Here is a 19,486-nt window from a genome sequence, read left to right as displayed (position 1 = left end):
GTTGGCCAGTGCCCTACATTTACCATCCACGTTGTAACAGTCAGTGAAGTCTGTTTTACGCTCTGTAAATACCTTCTAAATGAATTCCCGTGACCTTTTCCTCATATTTTCCTAGGCTAGATGTTCGCCACGATAGAATGTGTTCATATTTTCGTAAGCCCCTTCATTGAGCGGCACGAGACGCTGCATATCATGTAATTAGTCGCTTCTCCTTATGGGCCTGACCCGTTTGTCCTCACAGGTCAAGTCACCGCGGTCTGTCCTCTCTCCCCCACCCCTCCCCTCTGCCGTAACCCGCTGTATGTACCGCTCAAGGTCGCTGTGCGGCACCGAGCGCTTCCTCTGACGTCATCGGTGGCGACAGCCACTTCCCGCTTCACACGACTGAGCGCGGCCGCGACAGGCGCGTCCCTGCCATCACCGCGGCCGGCGGCGCCGCGCGGTTGACCCCTGACCCCGCCGGTAGCTGCGCGCGCGGCGCCGTCTCAGCCGACCGGCCGCGGCGGCTCCGCGGCTGGCTCAGGTCGCTCGGTGACGAATGGTGACCTGCGTGACCTCCCCGCGGCGCCCGACGCTCGGCCGGCGGCGCACCACCTGTTTGTGCGTCGTTTTGGTCGCGGTAAATCGCGCCGGTGGCCTCTTTCTAGGCTGTTTGTTCGTGTTGCCTTGCTACGGGAGATGGCTGAGGTGCTGTGATGCTGCTCAGCTCTGGTCTGGCCCAGCTGGAGGTGATGTGTGTTACAATCAATCACAGAGCATGACTATTTTAGCAGCACGAGGGTTTGAGATTGAATCAGTGTCTTAGGGCGTCCTCTGTAGACCTATGCATTTTCTATAAGTCATTGTTTTCAAAAGTATTCAGCGATTTTCGGTAGTTGGGCTATACGAACATTTGCATCTTCGTTCGCATTTTGGTCGGTTTGTGGCTTGTATTCTGATGTAAATTTACCTGTCGATCATGCTGCAATCTGCGCGACATTCTGACCTCATTTCAGCGTCGCCTAGTTTAACCCTTAGGCCATGGCATTGATCAGCACTGATTCATCGCCGCATAAACCTCGTGATAGTATTTGGAGATGTTATCCAGTGGAACGTTGTCGACGATTTTAGACGGCGGGGACATTGCGGACAAGCGCGTCTGCAAGGGCGGTGACGCTTTACAAAAGTTTTCCATGTTCGCCGCTTTGTTTCCTTCTTCTTATGTGATCATTGATCAATTAAATAATCTACTGTCCCGCGTAATTGAACCCATTCGTGGCACCGCTTCTGTCCGATCTCCCCACTGACCACCCGGCCCTCCGCGGCCACCGGTGCCCCCGGGCCCGGTGCCTGAGCGCGCCCCTGCCTCGGACGGTGCAGCGCGGCCGCTTCGCTGGCTGCAGACCCGCGCGGCGTCGCGCCGCGGAAGGCAGCCCCAGTCGACGGTCGCTCGTAATCGCGGTAGGTTCGCACTGTGAGTCCTCAGCCGTTCCGGCGCAGCGCAGCGGTGGATTAACCTTGGACAGTGATTTGCGACGTGCTAGTGAGGTTAACGGAGAAAGACGGCATCCCCAGAGAGTGGTATTTCGGTAACTGTTGTGTGTTGGAAGTTGGAACCAGTGTTTGGTGAGCACAGTGTGGTCGAACGGTTGATCTAGGAGTTTGTTTAGGTTGTGAAGTGCCTGCGCGGGCAGATCATAACTGGGTGACCGTAGTGGTGTTGCGTGCAATACTCTGAGAGAATCGCGAGCATCCAGTGTGAGCGCGGTAGAGCGCACGGCTCGAGTCGGTGGTGAAACGCGGGTATCTGCAAACGCTCAAAACGTCGCGCCGCTGCAAAAATGGTAAGACGGCGTGCATCGCTCTCTCCTTTTTTACTTAGCATTGCATACAGACACCGGCACGGCTCGAGAATCTGTCGGCACCAAAACACGGGCTCGGCTTGCAAGGTGGATTCCTTTATCAGACGCTGCATACGAGCGGCGAGTGGCTTCACGGCCGAGTGCCGATTGCATGCTGGCCCGGGCTGCAGCTCGCCATCAGCCGCCCTGAAGCACCATCTTCAGTGTGTAATTGCACGGCTCTTTCCGCTAACGAGCGCCCTGTATAGTTCGCGGCTCGCCGCTCAGTGTTACTGCCCATCATGTGGTCAGTCGGGCGCCCGCCGGACGCGCGGTGCGTGGCGCCGTTTCGCAGTTCTCAGCGTGTTGTCTGTGTTTCCTCCAGTGCTGGAGACTGGCTACGGTCAGTGTCCGCCAGTGCGCGGGTGACTCAGCGGCTCGTTTCGGAGGAGCGCGGTGGCACGGCGTTGGACGGCAGAGCGACAGATGTAAACATTGGGCACTGCGGCCCGGCGGCCAGCCTGCCCGGCCTGCCTGTCCGTCCGTCAGCTGGCTAATGCTTGCAGACCACATCAACTGCTAAACGCCCACAGACCGTCGTACTTAGGTCGACGCTACGTGGCTGCGGGCCTTGTCACTCCCTGGACGTTTGAACAGTGAAGGGTTCCGGCTAGCACTTGGTCCGCTGGATATGCTGCTTAATCCCAATTAATTGATATGCCGCTTGCCATCATTTCACGGCATGGCGTCCATCCTAACCCGTCCTGTCTCCTCCCCACCTCTCTCTCCCCGCGGCACAAAACACCCACCTGTGGTCCCTCTCTCCCACTATGGATCGGCCCCGGCAGTTGGCCTTAAGAAGGCAGCGCGCCGCCGGCAGCTACCGGCCCGCTGCTGCACGCTCAGCGCGGACCGTCCGGCTGCAGACTGGATGATGTAGCAGCCGGCGCTGAGACGGCCACCCACCGAGTGGTTCGGACCGGGCCGGGTCCGGGCTGCTTCCCGTGTCCTCTGCTAGTGCTGGACCTGTGTCCGTGTTCCGGTCGGTATCCAGTATCCCTAACGGTGTCCCTGTTCGCGTCCCTGTGGGCATCCAGTATCCATACCCGTGTCCCGTGTCTGTGTCCCGTATCCGCATCCGTGTCCGTGCTCGCATCCTTGTCCCATGTTTGCATCCCTGTCTGTATTCAATGTCCATACCTGTGTCCTGTGTCCCTGTCGATATCCAGTATCCGTGTCTCTGCCTGTATCCGTGTCCGTATCCATACCCGTGTCGATATCGGGGCTTCTGTCCCAGAGGGACCGGACCCTGCTACATGGCGTACCCACGTGTCTAAGTTTTACCGCAATGGAAGGCGGAACTAGGCAGTCGAACTCTGGGGATTCGTACATCGGCATTCCAAGCAGGCCGGGCAGTGCGCGGCACTGGCACGTGCTTCTCTGCAATTGCATGCATCATTGTGGTGGGAGAGACGCAGTACGCTGCACCAACTCGGGACGCTCAAGATGTGGCCTCCGCAGTCAGTGCCGACTTGGCTATCCCGGTGGAGCGGCTAGATCGGCGATGTTGTGACTCGCAGTTGCCTGGATCAGCGACGTTGGCCTTGGACATGTTTTGGAGTCCGCCGAGGGCTTAGCGATGTGATTTATGTTTGCCCGCTGTGTAACATAATCAATGTTTATGGCTCACTTGCATAATGCCACTTTTGGGAACCAAAATACCGTAATCCGGCCATTTGGAAATGCCATCTAACCTAGAAAGGCACTTGCGATTCATTATATGCGGATCAGCATCATGTATGACTAAAGCTGGGGTTGCGGGCCATTACCATTCCATTAGCATAAGGACTCACTGTTATGTCCATATAGGCCTCCATATCGACGTGTGGGGACGTACAGTCGTATTCTCAGACCCGTTGTCTTCCTGCTAAGGAGTCGCCGATTTAAATCATTCAGGTGTTTTCTGTTAAAAAATGCAGTCGCAGTTTTACGAATCGCTGATTCGCTTTTCTGCTGAATGCAAATATAATATCAGGTTTTGAAAGGTTCGTCACAATGGATTCTCGGCATTACCTCTAACGTCGCTGTATGATACTGTATGAGCCGCATGTCAATGGCTTTCCCAGATGAGGCTGCCTGGGCGATATTTCCGGTCTACCCGGTAACCCGCAGACGATGCCAACGTGAAGCCAGGTCCTATTTCTGAGTGTCGCCACCACGAAATGTCGCCGAGTCTGAGCCTCTACCCTGAACTGATGTCGTCCCCCCCCCCCCCCCGGGCGGGCTGCCAGCACTACCAGCAGGATCGAGAGCCCCCCCCCCCCCCACTGCCAACAAAGTGAATGTCACCTGAGGTCTGAGTTGTCCTTTCAGAATGGTTTGAGACTTATCGTTTCTAAGGCCGCCGATGTTATTTCCCCAAAAAGTTACGTCTAGGAATATAAACCTTATTCAGATAAAGTTGAATACTACAAATGATATTTGTGAACCTTTTTTTGCGTATTTTGGAGGAGGAACCTTGTGTCAAGGACGTGGTCGTGCTCAGGTCAGCGAACGCTTTCAGTCCGTGTCCGTGATATTTATCTGAGTCGGCTGCTTTTGTCATTTGTTAGTCCCAAAAATGCCACTGCCGTGTCCCTTGGCGACTGTAGGCCTGCATCCTGACACGGGAGGGCATCGAAACAGGCGGCTGTCGGTCCCAGGTGTGTCCCACGGCCTGGCAGCGGCGCCCCGCCGGTGTCCGATGGCACGGGGAGGGCGTCACGTGACCGACAGAGCCGGCTGAGACGGCATCATCGTCATCATCAGCCCGCCGTCGGACTATAGGTACCGACAGAGCACGGACATCTCTCAGACACCTCTGCGGCTCCCCGTGGATACAGCATCGGTAGCCCCGTGAAATGGCAGTGATTGTTTGCTGTCACCATCTGAACACGAGACTTCGTGCGTAAATGCCCGCGGCTTTAGGAAAATGTCTTGTTTCTGGGCTGGCTCAAAGTCCCGGCTATCGTCTGATGTCATATAGCGTTCTGTCTTCATCAATGCCGCGGCTATTTATATGTTTCTGTGAGTGAACTTTTTCCCGAACCAAGTTTGTTTTTGTCCTAGTTCAAGACGTCTTTCAAGAGACCTTCCGCCGACTATTTTGGTCTGTATGAAATGAGTCGATTTCCAGGGCTTTCAGCTGGACTATTTGATGTCGCTGGGCGCTCGTTTTGACCCGAATGGGTCACCGTCTGTCACCAAAGAGATCACAGTTCGCCTTACGACCGACTGCTCCCGGGAACTCCCAGCACTGTCAGGGCATCTGCAGCCGTCAACCGTAACGGTTACTGCGGCCGAACCCCGCTGACCAGTGGAATGGGTAGCGCGAACTTCCTCAAATAGCCGGTGACGCGTGTCCGTCTCACTTTCGCCGCAACTCTCGGCTGCTAACCGCTCCCAAATTAGTGACACCTGTCGAAAGCGCCGCGTCACTTCTGAGCTTGTCTGAGTCTAATGACCGTACAAAAATAGAAGCGATTTTTCGTCATTCTGGCACCTTCGTGATGTTTTTTTTTTCAGAAGGGAGGTATTTTGAGTGAGTTTTGGAAACAGGCCACCGCCCGATTGCCTGAAGTCCAAGGTTCAAGAAACGGCACTTCATCTGACTCGGCATTTCTGCCGCTAAAATGCACAGCCTGAATGGCGTCAAAGGGTTGGAGTGAATGGACCTCTGTTGGCCATAATAAAGCCCGTTGAAAGCGTGAATGAGGGCTCGTGATGGATGTTGAATGACTGAATTAATATGAAAAGAAATCTCCGGATAGGTATATTTTCGCTGTTCTCCACTACAGCTCAGCTTCGTTCGAGGCGCCACGATGGTGAGAAGTAGACGTGTGCCTCTTCTGTGATGGTGAGGACGTAAGCATAATTAGCTGTTCAGTGGTTACTTCAGCGACACGGATCTGTGAACTCTAATTAACAGTTGGTTCGGCCAAGCCAACCCACAATTTTTGGCTCCTCTGGTGCTGTGGTAAAAATATCTCAAATCTCTCGCAACTAGATTCGGCCGGATTACAGAGCAACTCGCTCCCCAAGGACATTGCAAAGAATGCAGCACGCAATCGCAATTCCTACCAACATACCTCAGCGACTGCCGACAATGCTCGTCATTTTAAATTAAAAAGGAAACATGCGGGAAAAAAACGAAAAAACTAAATGTTGAAATTGTTTCCTTCTTTTCAGTTTCAAATGAGACACGTCTACGTTTTGTCATCGCTTCATAACCGTATTCCGCATGGTTACATCTTGTTGAGGTCCCTTCTCAGACCCCATATCCATCTTCTACCGTCCCATCCCGCTATCGTCCACTCCCCCGTTCCATCTTCCCATTCCTTTTCCGTCTGTGCCAGCGCGGCCTAATTTAGATGGAAATCGTATCGGAGCTGATGACCTGTGAAGCTCGCTGACTCTATTTTCCGTCACGATCCTCAAATGGAACTACTGCGGGCGCAGGCACGCGTGTGCTTGTGTGGCAGGGATGGAGAGGCTAGGGAGGGGTAGTGGTAATTGTAATGGGACAGGTGGCAGGCACCCCTTCCGGCGGATCGTTACATGAGAAGAGTGGTCCGAATCACCACCTGTCTGAGGCAACAGGTGAATCGGGGGCACCTCGCTTCGGCTGCCGGCGCGGCGGGGCGGGGCGATGCTTTGGGTCGTTTCTGAAGATAATTACTGCGCGGCGTAGCTCTGGATTGATCGATGCAGCAGATCTGACTGCTTTGGAGTGGGTGGATGGATCTGAGTGACTGTGCTCGATGGGAGATTGACGTTGAGGGGAGACTTTCACCATATGCCAGATGCAGGGGCGAGTAACAAATGATGAATAGCAATTTTCAATTTCGCTCAAATGCCAGCATAATGCGCATCAAGCAGTGCTGCCTCTCGCTGATACTGACGGCGTCTGTAGCTGACAGAAGACAGAGCGGGAGGCGGAGACGCGGACAGGGGAGAGCGGCGGGCCGGCGGCAGTCGCGTGCCGTGCCGTGTCGCCCGGCGCCGCCCAGTCTCTGCTCGACGATCAATAGCCGCGCCGAGACGTCCTCCGTCGCCGTCGGCAGGCACCGGCCGTCGCCGCACCTCCCAGCTGGTCTCGCAGAGGGCTGGGAAGTGTCTGGGTGAGGTCAGCTGACCGCAGAACCAAGGCACCTAACTAGACGGCGTCTGTGCATACCTCGGACTACACGTCTGTTTAGTCCGGCTCGTGAGCGGCGCCGGTGGCCGATCCCTATGATAACGGTCGGCGCAGGGCAGTCACGAGCTCGGCTACCTGTTGACGCGGAGCATCGCGTGTCGACGGCGGACGCTCGCCGACTGCAGAGCAGGCGTGAGCGCGCCGCTGGCAGCCCGAGGCCGCTACGCGCTGTTGCATGTGTTCGTTCGCCACTGAACGGGACATTGTTTTTACATTTGAAAATGTGGTTGTAGTGTAGTACTCGATCCCATACGAAGGTGGCCGTGTTTTGGTGTTAAGTTTCCTTTTTCTGTTGTACACCTGCTTTTTGTTGTTTCTGCAGTTGAGCTAACTTGTGGTGCTGTGTGTCACAATTAGGTGCAGCTCTGACGCTAAGCGACATTTGTGTGAAGATCGCGTGACAGACACTTGCACTGGGTGACTGGTAGGATTAGGAAAGGTAAATGTGTCGCGTGCGCTCAAAACTTAACTTCTGTTTGAATACAGATGGTGCTCAAGGCACATAATTATCCACACTGAATGAGCTTCGGCGATTATGGTGGCTAAAATCTCAAATATTATCGCACTCTTCTGAAATAATCACAATGGTGTATACGGTCCGTAGACTGCCGTAAAGAAGACCCGAGATCTCTAAATCTTGCGTACATAATATCCACCGTCACATTCGCAAAATTGACGTCCCTCATTTACTGCAACCTCTTGAGATCAATTGCGCCTATAGATGTCGAAAATTATGTTTGTAGCAGTCACGTGCTCGGTGCTCCCATCATCTGACGCTCTTAAGTGGTCCGGCGCTGTCAGAAAGTACACCTCTGATTGGCAGTTACCGTACCTGTCAGCTCAGTGACAGTGACATTGACAGCTAACAGTGGCAGTAACAGGTGACTGCTCTCAGGCGCCGCTGATGCAACGGCAATTGCAACATACGGTGTCGACCAAAAGTCTGCTAAATCGCATTGGCAGCCTAAATTGCCATGGCAGTCTGAATCGATCGTCTGCTCTCATGCAGCGTAAAAGTGTGTCATGAGGTTTCGGTATGGGACGGCAGTGGGTTCAGATATGCGATATATCTTGGCTGTGTAACGGGCGATCATGACACTGTCAGGTAGAGATATGAGCTTGTCCCCTGAGCTGCGGCGCAGTCACCAGCTGTGGCGCGATAGAGACGATGAGTCACCGTGTTCATGATCCAGCTTCTGTCTGTATACCCTGTCCCTTCGCCTTGCTACAGTCGCCCTACACCTCATGCTCCCTCCCACGTGTCTATGCAAAGTGGTCGTTGCACCGCTGCCCTGCACTCGTCAGTGGAGTGGGTGTGCCGAGCTGCTCCCGACCCAGCGGGACGTCCGTGCGGACCTGTCCCTGTCCCCACTGCAGGGCCACTCACAGCGGGGGCCGCTCTGATCGCACCGCTCTGTAACGGGCCCACCAATGAAGACCGGTGGCTCGTTCACGACCGAGGGCGGCCGCTCCCCTGAGTGAGCTGGTTGTGAGAGTGCTGCTGCGAGGCAGCCTGATGCCGCTCTGCGCTGCTGTGGATCGTTAGCTCTGCAGCGGGCCGCTCGGCGTTTGATCCACGGCCGCCTTGAGGCAGGTGTCCTTTTTAGTCGGCCGCTGAATGGCTCACTTTTGCCTGTGTGCACCGGTCGCCGGCAGCCGGCTCCTTTGAGCCGCGCGCCGGTGCGCGCTGTTTCCATTTAGAAGCCGTAGTGACGGGAAGCCAATCGGTCACCGGGCGGGCCATATAAGCCGGCGCTGAGCGGTCGCGCTGAGGGCGTCCAGCGGTGGCGCTGGCGGCGGAGACTGTTTGTTTACTGACGGTCATTTCACGGACGGCGGCGGCGGGCGGCAGTGCACTGGGACGGCACTGATGATGGGCCTGGTCGGGTCGCCTGAGGTCGGCCTGAGACGCCCTGTAATGGATCAGCTGGAATGTCATGGACCCGTGCCTCAGAGGTCGTTAGACATTCCGTTTGGTGGTCTAGTTATATTACATTGGTTTCCCTCTTCAGAGTGTTTCAGATGCTGTTACAGAGCGACTGTGTCAAATCCAAGCAAAGTGTGAGCTCGCTTGTGAGGCCAGGTCACAGACACCAGCTCCGCAGCTTTCCAGCGCTGCTTTTGGAGCCACTTTGTAGACGAGCGATGGCTCTTCGATCTCCTTATAACCAAGATGGCATCTTCAGAACGGTCATGTTATTACAGCCCTATAACCGTTCCCATGAAATTGAGGTCTATACATAAATGTGCCGGGGCCCGGGAGCAGGGACTCGTGAAGGCTTGAACATTTGAGGTGCCTTTATCACACAGCTGTCACTCAGTTATTCAGTCCAAGTAATTTAGTCCAGGTGCCAAATCTGAACTTCTCCTGAAGCACGCGCTGCATCTGCTGATTCGCCGCTGTCTAACATCAGATGACATCACTTTGACGTCAACTGGTGGCGGCTGAGCGAACTAACCAGCCAGTTCCTGAGAGGGGCGTATCTTGACAGCCCTCTGGGGAGGCTGCTTACACAGAACAGGCCGAAAACAGTGTCTGGATTCCAGTCTGCTTAGACGGCCCGTGCCATCACTGAAACATGTTGACGATGCAATGAGTGCACACTGCACTACCTAATATACTCGGTGCTTTTGAGTCTGACTCTGTTCCTAATCTGTCTCCTTGTGTGGGAGCTCAGATTCATGGGCGGCTCTTGCGACACAGGCCCATGGCGCGGCTGTCTCACGACGCAGTGCCAAGTGGCAGCGTCGAGTTCTATTTGTGCCGCCGCGCCGTGCCACTGGAGTCGGTGACAAGTTTTGAGAAGTGATCTGAGCGGCCGTGCAGCGTCTAGTCGCTCGGGCGGCCGCGCCGGCGCCGGCGCCCGACCGCCGTGCTGCAGCGCCCCGCTTCTCGGTAGTCGCATGTACGGACAGCGCTTCCTGGGGTATCGCGCCCCCCCCCCCTCTCTCTCTCTCTCTCTCTCTCTCTCTCTCTCTCTCTCTCTCTCTCTCTCTCTCTCTCTCTCTCTCTCTCTCTCTCTCTCTCTCTCTCTCTCTCTCTCTCTCTCTCTCTCTCTCTCTCTCTCTCTCTCTCTCCATCTTTTTCTCTCTTTCTCTCTCATCTGTCTTTTTTATTCGGCCTGATGTATCCATTCAGTCATCTTACCAACCTCAGTGCGACCCGCCACGTCGCCGCTGACCTGAACGTGCCTGTACTTGACGCACTGTCTTTTCCCGCACCCACCAAGCGGCCATCGTACTGATGTAGGCCCCTCCACACTTGCCCCGCCGCTTCAGCCACCGGTCCAATGGTAATCCTGGCCCACTCTGTCGCCGGTCCGGGGCTGGTAATCCAGACACGATAAGGTGGCCTCTCCAGGCGGGATGTCAGCGCCGCTGAGTTGGCGGTGCCCGCCGAGGACCGGTGTGGTCTCCGTGGACTTTGGCGTCACAGCGGCGGGTCAGCGGCTAGTTTGGACAGAGCGGGTTAGCGGACCGGCCCGCTTTGCGGACAGACTTGCTCAGCAGACAGGCTCGCTCAGCGGACAGACTCGTTCGGCAGACAGGCTCGCTTAGCGGACAGATTCGCTTAGCGGACAGGCTCGCTCAGCGGCCCGCTTAGGGATGACGGTCGGTTGGTGATGGGCTGAAATCTGGTGACGATAGAGCCGTGCACTGGGACTGGTGACTCACCAGGAAGCGCGCCTGCCCCCAGTTTGTGCAACTTTGTAGCTCACTGGGATTGCCGTCTTCATGATTGCTGGTCAGCTATGGGTTGTGATGCACTGCATCTCATTTTTTTTTTATTGGGGACACGGCGACAAGCCTGTACAAAAATGTTGTCGAATTATAGACATACAATTGTTGAGTCTCACAAGTAAATTTAGATTATCAAGGCAATGGAGCCTCAATGTCGTTGCCCGGTGCGCACATTTCTTTTATATTTTATAGAGACTATTTCCAAGCTTGGTGTTCGATAGCTGTCGATACCATTAACCCCTCCCCTCTGGTCCTCCCCTCCCGGGGGTCTCGGTATCGAATATAGCCTCGCTCTTCTCTCTCCCCTCGTCCTGGGTCCGTATCAGCGACCTCATTATAATCATTTCTGCGCCGCCGGCTCCGTCGGGTGTCCCGGCCGACGGGTCCGTCTCCAGCGGGCAGAAATGTGACGCAGCTTTTCCGTCGTCGCCGCCGTCTCTGCAGTAATTAGCAGCTGTGCAGCCTGTCCGGAGGTCCGGGCTGCCCCGCTCCCCTCCCTCCTCGCCGTGCCCCCCGGCGTCCCGCTCAGGGTCGGGCCGTGTCGGGAAAGGTCCCGGTCCGTTTCTGACCCGTCCAAAGGTGGCTGCCTGCCCCGGGCGGCTCGGCTGGTGACTTGCAGTCGGTAATGAGCTGCGTCATAGTGACGCCAGAAATATTGGGTTTTGTTGTGACGGCTGGTGACTTTGCGGCGCAGAACAGAACACGCGTCATCGTTACTTTTGGTGGCTGTATGAAATCATGGAAATGTGGTATGGACAGGTGGCATATGTGTGCTCAAATATCGTCACTTAATGATACTTTTTGAAACAGACGTGAAGCATTAACCTAATTGTCACTTGAGATGCATTGTCCGCCAACAGGTGGAGCAGATTCACACCTGTCGTATATTTCTGAAGTAATCTACCTGCTCGGTGTCAACCTGCTCTGACCAGCCCTCTTACCTACCGTGACCTTCTCAGTGCCACCTGACTTGCATTAACCTTCCCAGTGCCCACCTGACCTGACCTGACCTGACCTGACCTGACCTGTGCTGCTGTTTCAGACACACCGGGCCGATACAAGCCGCGCGATGTGACAGACGGCACCGACTCCAAGTCTCCGTCCAGTCCGCTGCACAGCGCCGACTCCAAGAGCGCCGCCAAGCCGCCGGCCAGCCCGCAGCGCTCCGAGGCCAAGGCGCCGCGTCCGCCCGACTCGGCCGCGCCCCGCGACGCCCAGAAAGCGGGCAAAGTCAAGGAGAAATCGGGCAGCGGCGACGGGAACGCCAGTGACTCCAGCTCCGGGCCCGTCATGCCGTTCAGCAAGGGCAACTTCGACTGTGAGTCCGCACTTTGGTCTGGGAGGAGGGGGAGCTGGTGGTGGGGGGGGGGAGGTGTTTGATGTAGTGGCGTTTTTCCCATACAAAGGAGAAAGTTGATAGTTTTCCGTCTGTATTATAATTCAATTCGATATCCAGTTGTAAGGACCCGTTGATTTCGTTTTCATAGTAGCGTCTTTTGCGGTTCAGTTTTTTCGAGATGTGGTAACTTGGCGTGATCTGGCAGCCTGACGCAGCCTGAGCCAATGAAAATATTTTCGTACATTCGCGAGTAATTTCTCTGTTAAAACAGAAAATTTGTCTCAACAATTTCAACAATTAATTTTTAACCTTGAACACTGCTGTACTGATAAACAGCGTTGCTTTCAAATAGCGTGATCTTTATAAACGTCGTTTGCTTGAGTCTATAAATATTTATGGTGGTTAGTGCTTATGGCAATCGTGCCACAATTAGGGACTTGTAAGCCAATGGAGGCACTCTACTCGATGCATTATTCATCTTTGTTTTAATGAGCTATTCAACGCTGATAACTAACAGTAATGGGTAATATTGGGTACTTAGTCGCAGACTAACAATCACATATCATAATGGACTGATAATAGCCGAGGTAAACCAGTTCATAACGGTGGTGAGTTGAGGTAATCACTATTTACGTTCGAAGGATAACGATTTAGCGCCTGATACCACTCGCCATACTTGGTTTGTCCGGGTTTCTATCCCCATTTTGAGGCACACATTGACACTGATTTCCTTCATCAACACGGATCTACAAATCGTTGGCAAGGACCCATCGCACCAGAAAGGTTATCCTGAAACCGGAATCCTCGCACATCGCTCTTTGGAGTTTAGACCTTGGCTGTATTTACAGTTACCAAAGATTGTGCCGTTAGAAATACGTGACAATAACTCCCCATAACTCCCCAAGCGCTCAGCAAGCCGTGTTTGAACGTTTTAATATTGCATTTGCAATAAACGGCTTCACTATCGAATGTTGCTTTTGTGACACCTACCATCTGTATCGATCCTTGTAAATATCTTCAGCATTGCCTGTTTTATTTACAAACTAATGTCATCAGTAAGAAGCGTGCGGGTCACCGGCACAGTCAATTTTGGGCCATCCGGCACAGCATAGATGCAGGCGCTGACCACTAGTGACATCTATGGAGAGATTTGTAACCACAGCTTCCAGCGGCACTCCCGAGAAAGGCATCGTAAAGTTGGCTTTAGATCAGGGGTCGGCAAATGGTGGGGCATGCCCCCTTTGGGGGTAATGGCGCCCTTCGGCGGGGGGTAATGAGGGCCTCTGAGAAAGCCTCATCTTTTTTAGAATTAATGGCTCCCTTGATGGGACAAACATCGCAACTGTTGTGCCCCAGGATTCAAAGATTAGTCGAGGTCAAACGCACAAAGCATGAACTGATTAGCTGGCGCATGCCAATTTTCATGTAGCTGCTCACCATTCCGTACAGTCGTGGAAAGTAACTGTCATGTACCTACTAGCCGGCGCTCGTCTATTGGCGTTTTCACAGTCACTAACGCAAGGGAGAGGAGTCGTCCATTACACCCTGACCTGAGCATCTCGGTCTCTGAGCTGGAGCTTTGCAGAAAAATTGAGCGTGTTGCCCGTGAAGATAAGCAGCCGCTGCTACCCAATTTAAAGGTCGTTGGTCATTGGGTGACCTTCCATAGGTCAATAACAACTGCCGAGTTAATCGGGTCCTGCTGTAACTTCTTGAAGTGAGATTTTGTGGCCTGCCATGATCCCAAGAAAATCTCACAAATCAACGGTTATTTGGGTTAAGGTCATGCCATTTTCAGGACAGATAAAAATGATCGGCTCGATGGTACAGTTTTTTTCGTGATCCGACCCTTTTAACGTGATCTATTCTCGAAGAATACCCGCTACCCCTATACGTATGGGGGTTAACCCGCGCCCTGCTGGGGCTCCTGGATTTCCACGCCCTGCTGGAGATGGAGGTTGAACACCCCCTATTAACTTGGCTCCTGGGTCACTAGCGAAACGCCGTAGTCGGCGATCGAAAGAGCGTAAGAAATGATGAAGAAAAAACTATGGTCACCTTTTAGGTCAAATCAAAGGTCAGGTCACCAGAGGTCATCGAAGGTAAAATTTCGCCAATTTCCAGGTCAACCTTTGACAATTTTCGACAAACTGGCCTATAGCTCAGGAAAGGATAGAGCTTCAGCGCTGCGGAAAAACGCATTCGATAGCTCTCTTAACGTTTTTTTCTGATGCCTGCCCTCGGATTCAACCGAAGGTGGTTTAGCCTGCAGGAGACAAAAGCTACCAAAATGTACGATGCTTGCTGATAGTTTTTCTTAAATAACTTTTCACTCAAAACTTGCAAGAGCTCACTTTTATCAGCATCGTGATCCTCCCGTCGAGAAGCATCGAATGTTTTGTTGCACATCAGTCGATCCGTATCGTCGAGCTGAACACTTATAAGGCATTTTCATCGCTCTGGGATGCCTTTATCAAAAGTTATTAGCGAATAGCTGTTAGATACCATTCATGACCTGAAATAACCTCAGGGACATACAGCGGGGTTACGGGTGCAATTTTCCGGTTCAGCGGTCATGTTTACTTGTAAATAAGAGTGTCACAGTGTTAGGAATGACACTGGTCCAAAAGAGGCGCCTTTCAATTTTCTACCATTGACTTTGCGCCCTCTCCCATTGATAATGGGAGAGGGCGTGAAATTGACCTGAACTTTGGTCACCGACATCAAATCTCCGAGATACAAATTTTGTACATGTTGTTGCCTTTATCAATTCCTGAAAGTTTGAAAGAGATCTGTCACTCAATGCAGCTAAAGTAGGCGTTGCAGTCTTTACTGAGGTGAGGTCACTTGACGTGATCGATCTGGTGACCTGACCTTGAGTGACTCTGGTCTGAAATATTCACAACATGTGCAGAAACGATGTATGATAAAATGTTCCAAAATGGTGGCGCTCCGTGCCAACGTTTTTGAGATATTTGCGAGAAACCGCAGGGGAGGGGCCTGCGGTTTCTCGCAGATATGGTACCTACCCAAAGAGTCACGGAAAAGTATGGAATTTCAGTAACATTGGTTGTATCACCAATGGTGTCTGGTAGGGTGGGGGTAATGGCCCTGCCTGGCGCCAAAAAAGGGGGCACGACCCCGGAGGACCTGCCGACCACTGCTTTAGATCCTTGAACTCAGATTTGAACTTCAGAGAAGAGTTTGACCTGGGCTAGCGTGTTTGGTGTTCAGTCTTAAGCAAGCATCTATGTGACCAAAATTTAGGAGCTGATTTTGAGCGTGTTCAGGGAAATCCCCCTGAATGCGTTTACCGTCTTTTGGCCCTTCTGCATTTTAGAATTATGATTATTTCACCTTTTGGCAATATCAAGTGCATTGTGCAAGTGCATTGATGTCATAATCTGTATCACCCATCGGCTTCTGTCCAGCTCTCGATAAAAGACCCGTTGCTAAGATGGAGCATCTGCCATCTAGCAGCCGCCTTCGGAACTAAAGCCTCGCTGAGCGCTCACCTGGCCGGGCCTGGCCGACTCCGCTGCCTAAGGTGACTTTTATTCCTAAATGCAATACGGCATGACGTTGAGAATCTGCCGGCAGGATTGTGGATTTTCGCAGAATCACCCGGGAATTATTTATGGTCTGATGTCACAGTCATAGTCACTGAGAGATGATGAGCAAATTGTCACCGCCCTCTACCTCAAAGCTCATCCCTTCTAACGGCGACCGGCGACACCAAACAAACACCTGCACTGACAGATAAACAACACCTCCCTCTGCTGCAGCGGCCGCCCTGTCTCCGCCGCCCGCCGGTGCCGGTTTCGCGCCGTGTCGCCGCGTTTCCACGAGTGCCGAGCGGTGCCGGCGTCGCCAAGGTCGCGGCGGTGTTCATCCGCGCCGGCGGCGGCGACGGCGGCGGCGGCAGTCCAACGGCAGTCGCTCGCTGGGCCTCGTCAGTGCGGTGTGTGTCGTGTGGGGGTACCGCTGGTCGGTGGCTGTGGCTCGCGCGGACATGGGGTAACGATGTGGCCGGTGCAGCCAGTCTAGAGTGCGCGGCTCAGTGCAGGTGTCCCCGAGGGGCTGGTGTTGGTGGACGGTACCGAAATGGGTAACACGGCGACCTCGAAGAAGGGCGACGCGTCGGAAAACGGTAGGGGCTCGCAGAGAGGAGGCGGTATCAATAGGGGATGGCAAGGGTATTCGTGCTTTATGGCTGTACTTATTTGTATGTCTGTTTTGTTGTTTAATTCCGGGCTTTGTCCGCTCTTCCGAGAGGTGCAGTACCTGAGTTAGGTATCAGTGTCTAATGTTTGTGTGCCTTCTGTCGAAATAGCGTATACCTATAGCGTTTATTTTGCGTATTTCTGTTAGTTGGTAACTTTTGATGTAGTCCGAGCGTAATGGTCCCGTCCAGTGATCTCCCTCTTTATCTTATTCACTTCCTTTTTGTTTGTTTTGGCCTCAGTTCTAGTGTGCATACAGCTCACAACATTGATATTGCTGAGGTCACAGGGTCTATCGCATCATCAGCAAACATGACCAAGACTCCAAAAGGATTCGGACCGGAGCTGTGTCGATGGCTCTGCAGAATCCAATATCCGGGTCGCTAGTGACCTTGGACCCTGTCAGTCATTCCATTCAGTGAGCTCTAAATGTATTGTGTCATAGCATTGTGAATGCAAAATATTGCAGATCTCTTCATCTTCTTCGTTGTGCACTGTGCATTGGGCAGCTGAGGTTGCATATATGAAGAGTTAGAGTCCATTTTTTTATGGGACCCTGCCCCTGTGATTGGAATTACCTACCTGCAAACTCCACAAGTCATTTTGAAAAATAACCAAAGACAAATATCAGGATAGAGTTCCATGAAACGGGGATCCGGATATTCGTTTTTGTTGAATGTGAATTCGCCATGCGCCGTCGTAACAGATGACACATCCTTACTGGTCAGGCTGCCCGCTGATTGAACTGCAATCTGCATCGCTCTCGATGCATTATCAAGGCCTCGGATAGCAGCTCCTTCAAAAGAGCCGAGGCACTGGAACAACTCACGTGTAGTACTTGTGAGCGAACTTGGGCCCGTCTGTTGAATGTTTACCTGTGCTGTTGGCCAACACTGTTCGATAACTGAAGTAGGTACTCACCAAGTACCGATACGGCTCTAAGAATCTGTCAGAGGCCGGGATGATATCATAGATATTAGGTAGTTTCCTGCTGACCGCCTCGCTAGGGCGGTTCGTTCGTGCTTTGGCGTCTGAATTTGGCTAGGGATGGACTCGAGCCGTCCTATCACTGCCCGTAGCTATCAGCAATCGGCTATTTATGGTGCTTGGGACGCTTCGAATCGCAATGATCATTGCTATCGGTTTGATGTCCATTGTCCATGACAAAAACACAAGCTATAATACAAGTTCTGCTAGCTGTTCAGTGGGTGCCTGGGTCTGAACGACAGGTCGCTTCGTCGATCTATCGATTAATTCTACAGATATGTAACTCAACAATGGTCTTCAAAAGGAGTTGCTCCTGATTCTTCATTAGGGATGTTGAGTAAGAGACTTCGAAAGACGGATTTTTCAAAATTATCGAGTGAACATGCTTCCTTTTGTTGCAAGAAAGGTCAGCTGAAAAGCCAAACTGACTACCATTAATCCCCTGCTTGGTCGTAATGTAAGGAAATGCAAAGGTATTGATGTAACCAGCTCGTCCAATATGTTTTCTATCGATATTGCGATTAGGCTATCATTTGTATAAAAGAGCACTAAAGCTATTTATGGCTAGGTATATGTGATTCTGTATTTGTTCCTATTCAACCCGTCAATTACGCTAATACGAGCCCGGCCAGGCACAGACCGCCATCTAAACGCGCACGGCCGGCACTGACCACAATTTGACACGTAACCATGACATGCCCAGCGCGCTGTCGTGGCCGCCTCCGGGCTCTCGTCACGTCCCTCCAAAGGTTACCGGATGTCAGTCGGCCTAGCCGCTGCCTGGGGGCCTGTTAGCTGGCCCAATACACTCTGCCATTTGGAGTGTTTGCACTGCCGCAGCTGTGTCTTGGAGAGTGTTCCAGGGGATTTTTTGTGCCGCGGGTCTGTTTGCGGCGTGTGCTGAGCCAAAGAAGTGTGGGAGGGGATGGTGGGTAGACCGAGGGTAGGGGGGGGGGGGGGGGTAGAGCCACCTCACCCCTCCGTCTGCAGGACGGAATGGACGTCAGATTGTCTCAATGAGGTGTGAGTAGCGGCTGACATGGGGTGGGCTGGCCGGTGGGTGAAGTGTGAACACGGCTGGCGGGTGGTATAACGTCCAACAGGCCACAGGACCACGCCGTGACTCGGGAATCATTTCAGCATGCCCGAGATGGCTAGTACGACTCTTGCCCCCCAGCAAATATGTTTTATATGGTTAATCAATGAGTTTAGGTATTTGTTAGTGCCTGTTGGCATCAAATGGCTTTGGTGATTCGATACGATATCAACTTAATCGTAATTTAACATGTATTTTAACCTCGCAAGTGATTTCCATGTCAATACACCGTCATGATTTACTAATCACTTTTCATTTCGTTTCGTTATTCTTCTGATTTCTTCGTTTTACTTCGCGGTTCTTAGTGTTTCTTCATTTGTTTCGTTTCCTATATTATATTTATCGTTTCGAGGTTTGCCATTCAAGCCATTTCAAAAATTTTCTTTCTCTCCTTTTTGTCTCTCGAGTCTACCTAAATTCGTTAAACTTGTCATTTAAATTTTCACGAGCGGTTATCGCTGCAAAGCCGTCGGGCCCTGGATTTTATGCAATTGTGACTCTTGGTTTTGCTGCACCAACACCCTCCCCTTGAAACATCTATGAGGTTTCAACAACTTCTTGTTTGTATCTTCACAAGCTTCGTCACTGGGCGCTCGAAGGTCGTGCCCCTGACCTTCAGCTTGACGGTACGAACCAGCCCATCGGCGCTGTGCTTCACCCCTAACACTCTACCTAGCGGCCACTGGCCTCGAGGTACATCATCATCTACAAGCAGCACCACATCGCCCACTCCAACATTTGGCCTATCTTTAGCTGTCTCACTGGGTCTTTCTTGTAGTAACGGCAAGTACTCTGTTCGCCAGCGTGTCCAAAACATACTAGCGTAATACGCAGCCTGTTTCCACCGTTTACGACTATCGCAGTCAGACCTATCAAATAAGTTGGTGGGGACTAAATCATACCCATTGCCAGCGAGCAGAATGTGGTTAGGGGTAAGTGGTGGAATGTCACATGAGTCGGCTGAAACTGGCGTCAATGGTCTGTTGTTTATGATGGATTCGACCTCGCACATAATCGTCTGCAACGTTTCATCCTTCATCGCTC

General features: G+C 52.6%; 1 protein-coding gene across 19 annotated transcripts in view; it reads left to right on the top strand.

Annotated features, from left to right (window-relative positions):
* The window catches only part of LOC122382523 (cAMP-dependent protein kinase catalytic subunit 1), a 142,663-nt gene that overhangs the window by 80,757 nt on the left and 42,420 nt on the right, over positions 1–19,486 (top strand). For 4 of the 19 annotated variants that reach the window (XM_043367960.1, XM_043367969.1, XM_043367965.1 and 1 more), the window contains exon 2: positions 11,840–12,115. Coding sequence is in view for 1 of the 19 variants with exons in the window: in XM_043367971.1 (XP_043223906.1) it covers positions 16,241–16,286 (46 nt within the window). In the remaining 18 variants the exon portion in view is untranslated. Of the gene's footprint in view, positions 1–401; positions 1,824–11,839; positions 12,116–15,929; positions 16,287–19,486 lie in introns of those variants that run through there. The other 15 variants (XM_043367958.1, XM_043367954.1, XM_043367966.1 and 12 more) reach the window with 12 other exon arrangements.

This window comes from Amphibalanus amphitrite, unplaced genomic scaffold (assembly GCF_019059575.1).
Source record: "Amphibalanus amphitrite isolate SeventyFive unplaced genomic scaffold, NRLGWU_Aamphi_draft 000141F_arrow, whole genome shotgun sequence".
NCBI lineage: Eukaryota > Metazoa > Arthropoda > Thecostraca > Balanomorpha > Balanidae > Amphibalanus > Amphibalanus amphitrite.
The sequence above is the reverse complement of the archived record's forward strand: the minus strand, read 5'-3'. Positions and strand labels throughout refer to the sequence as shown.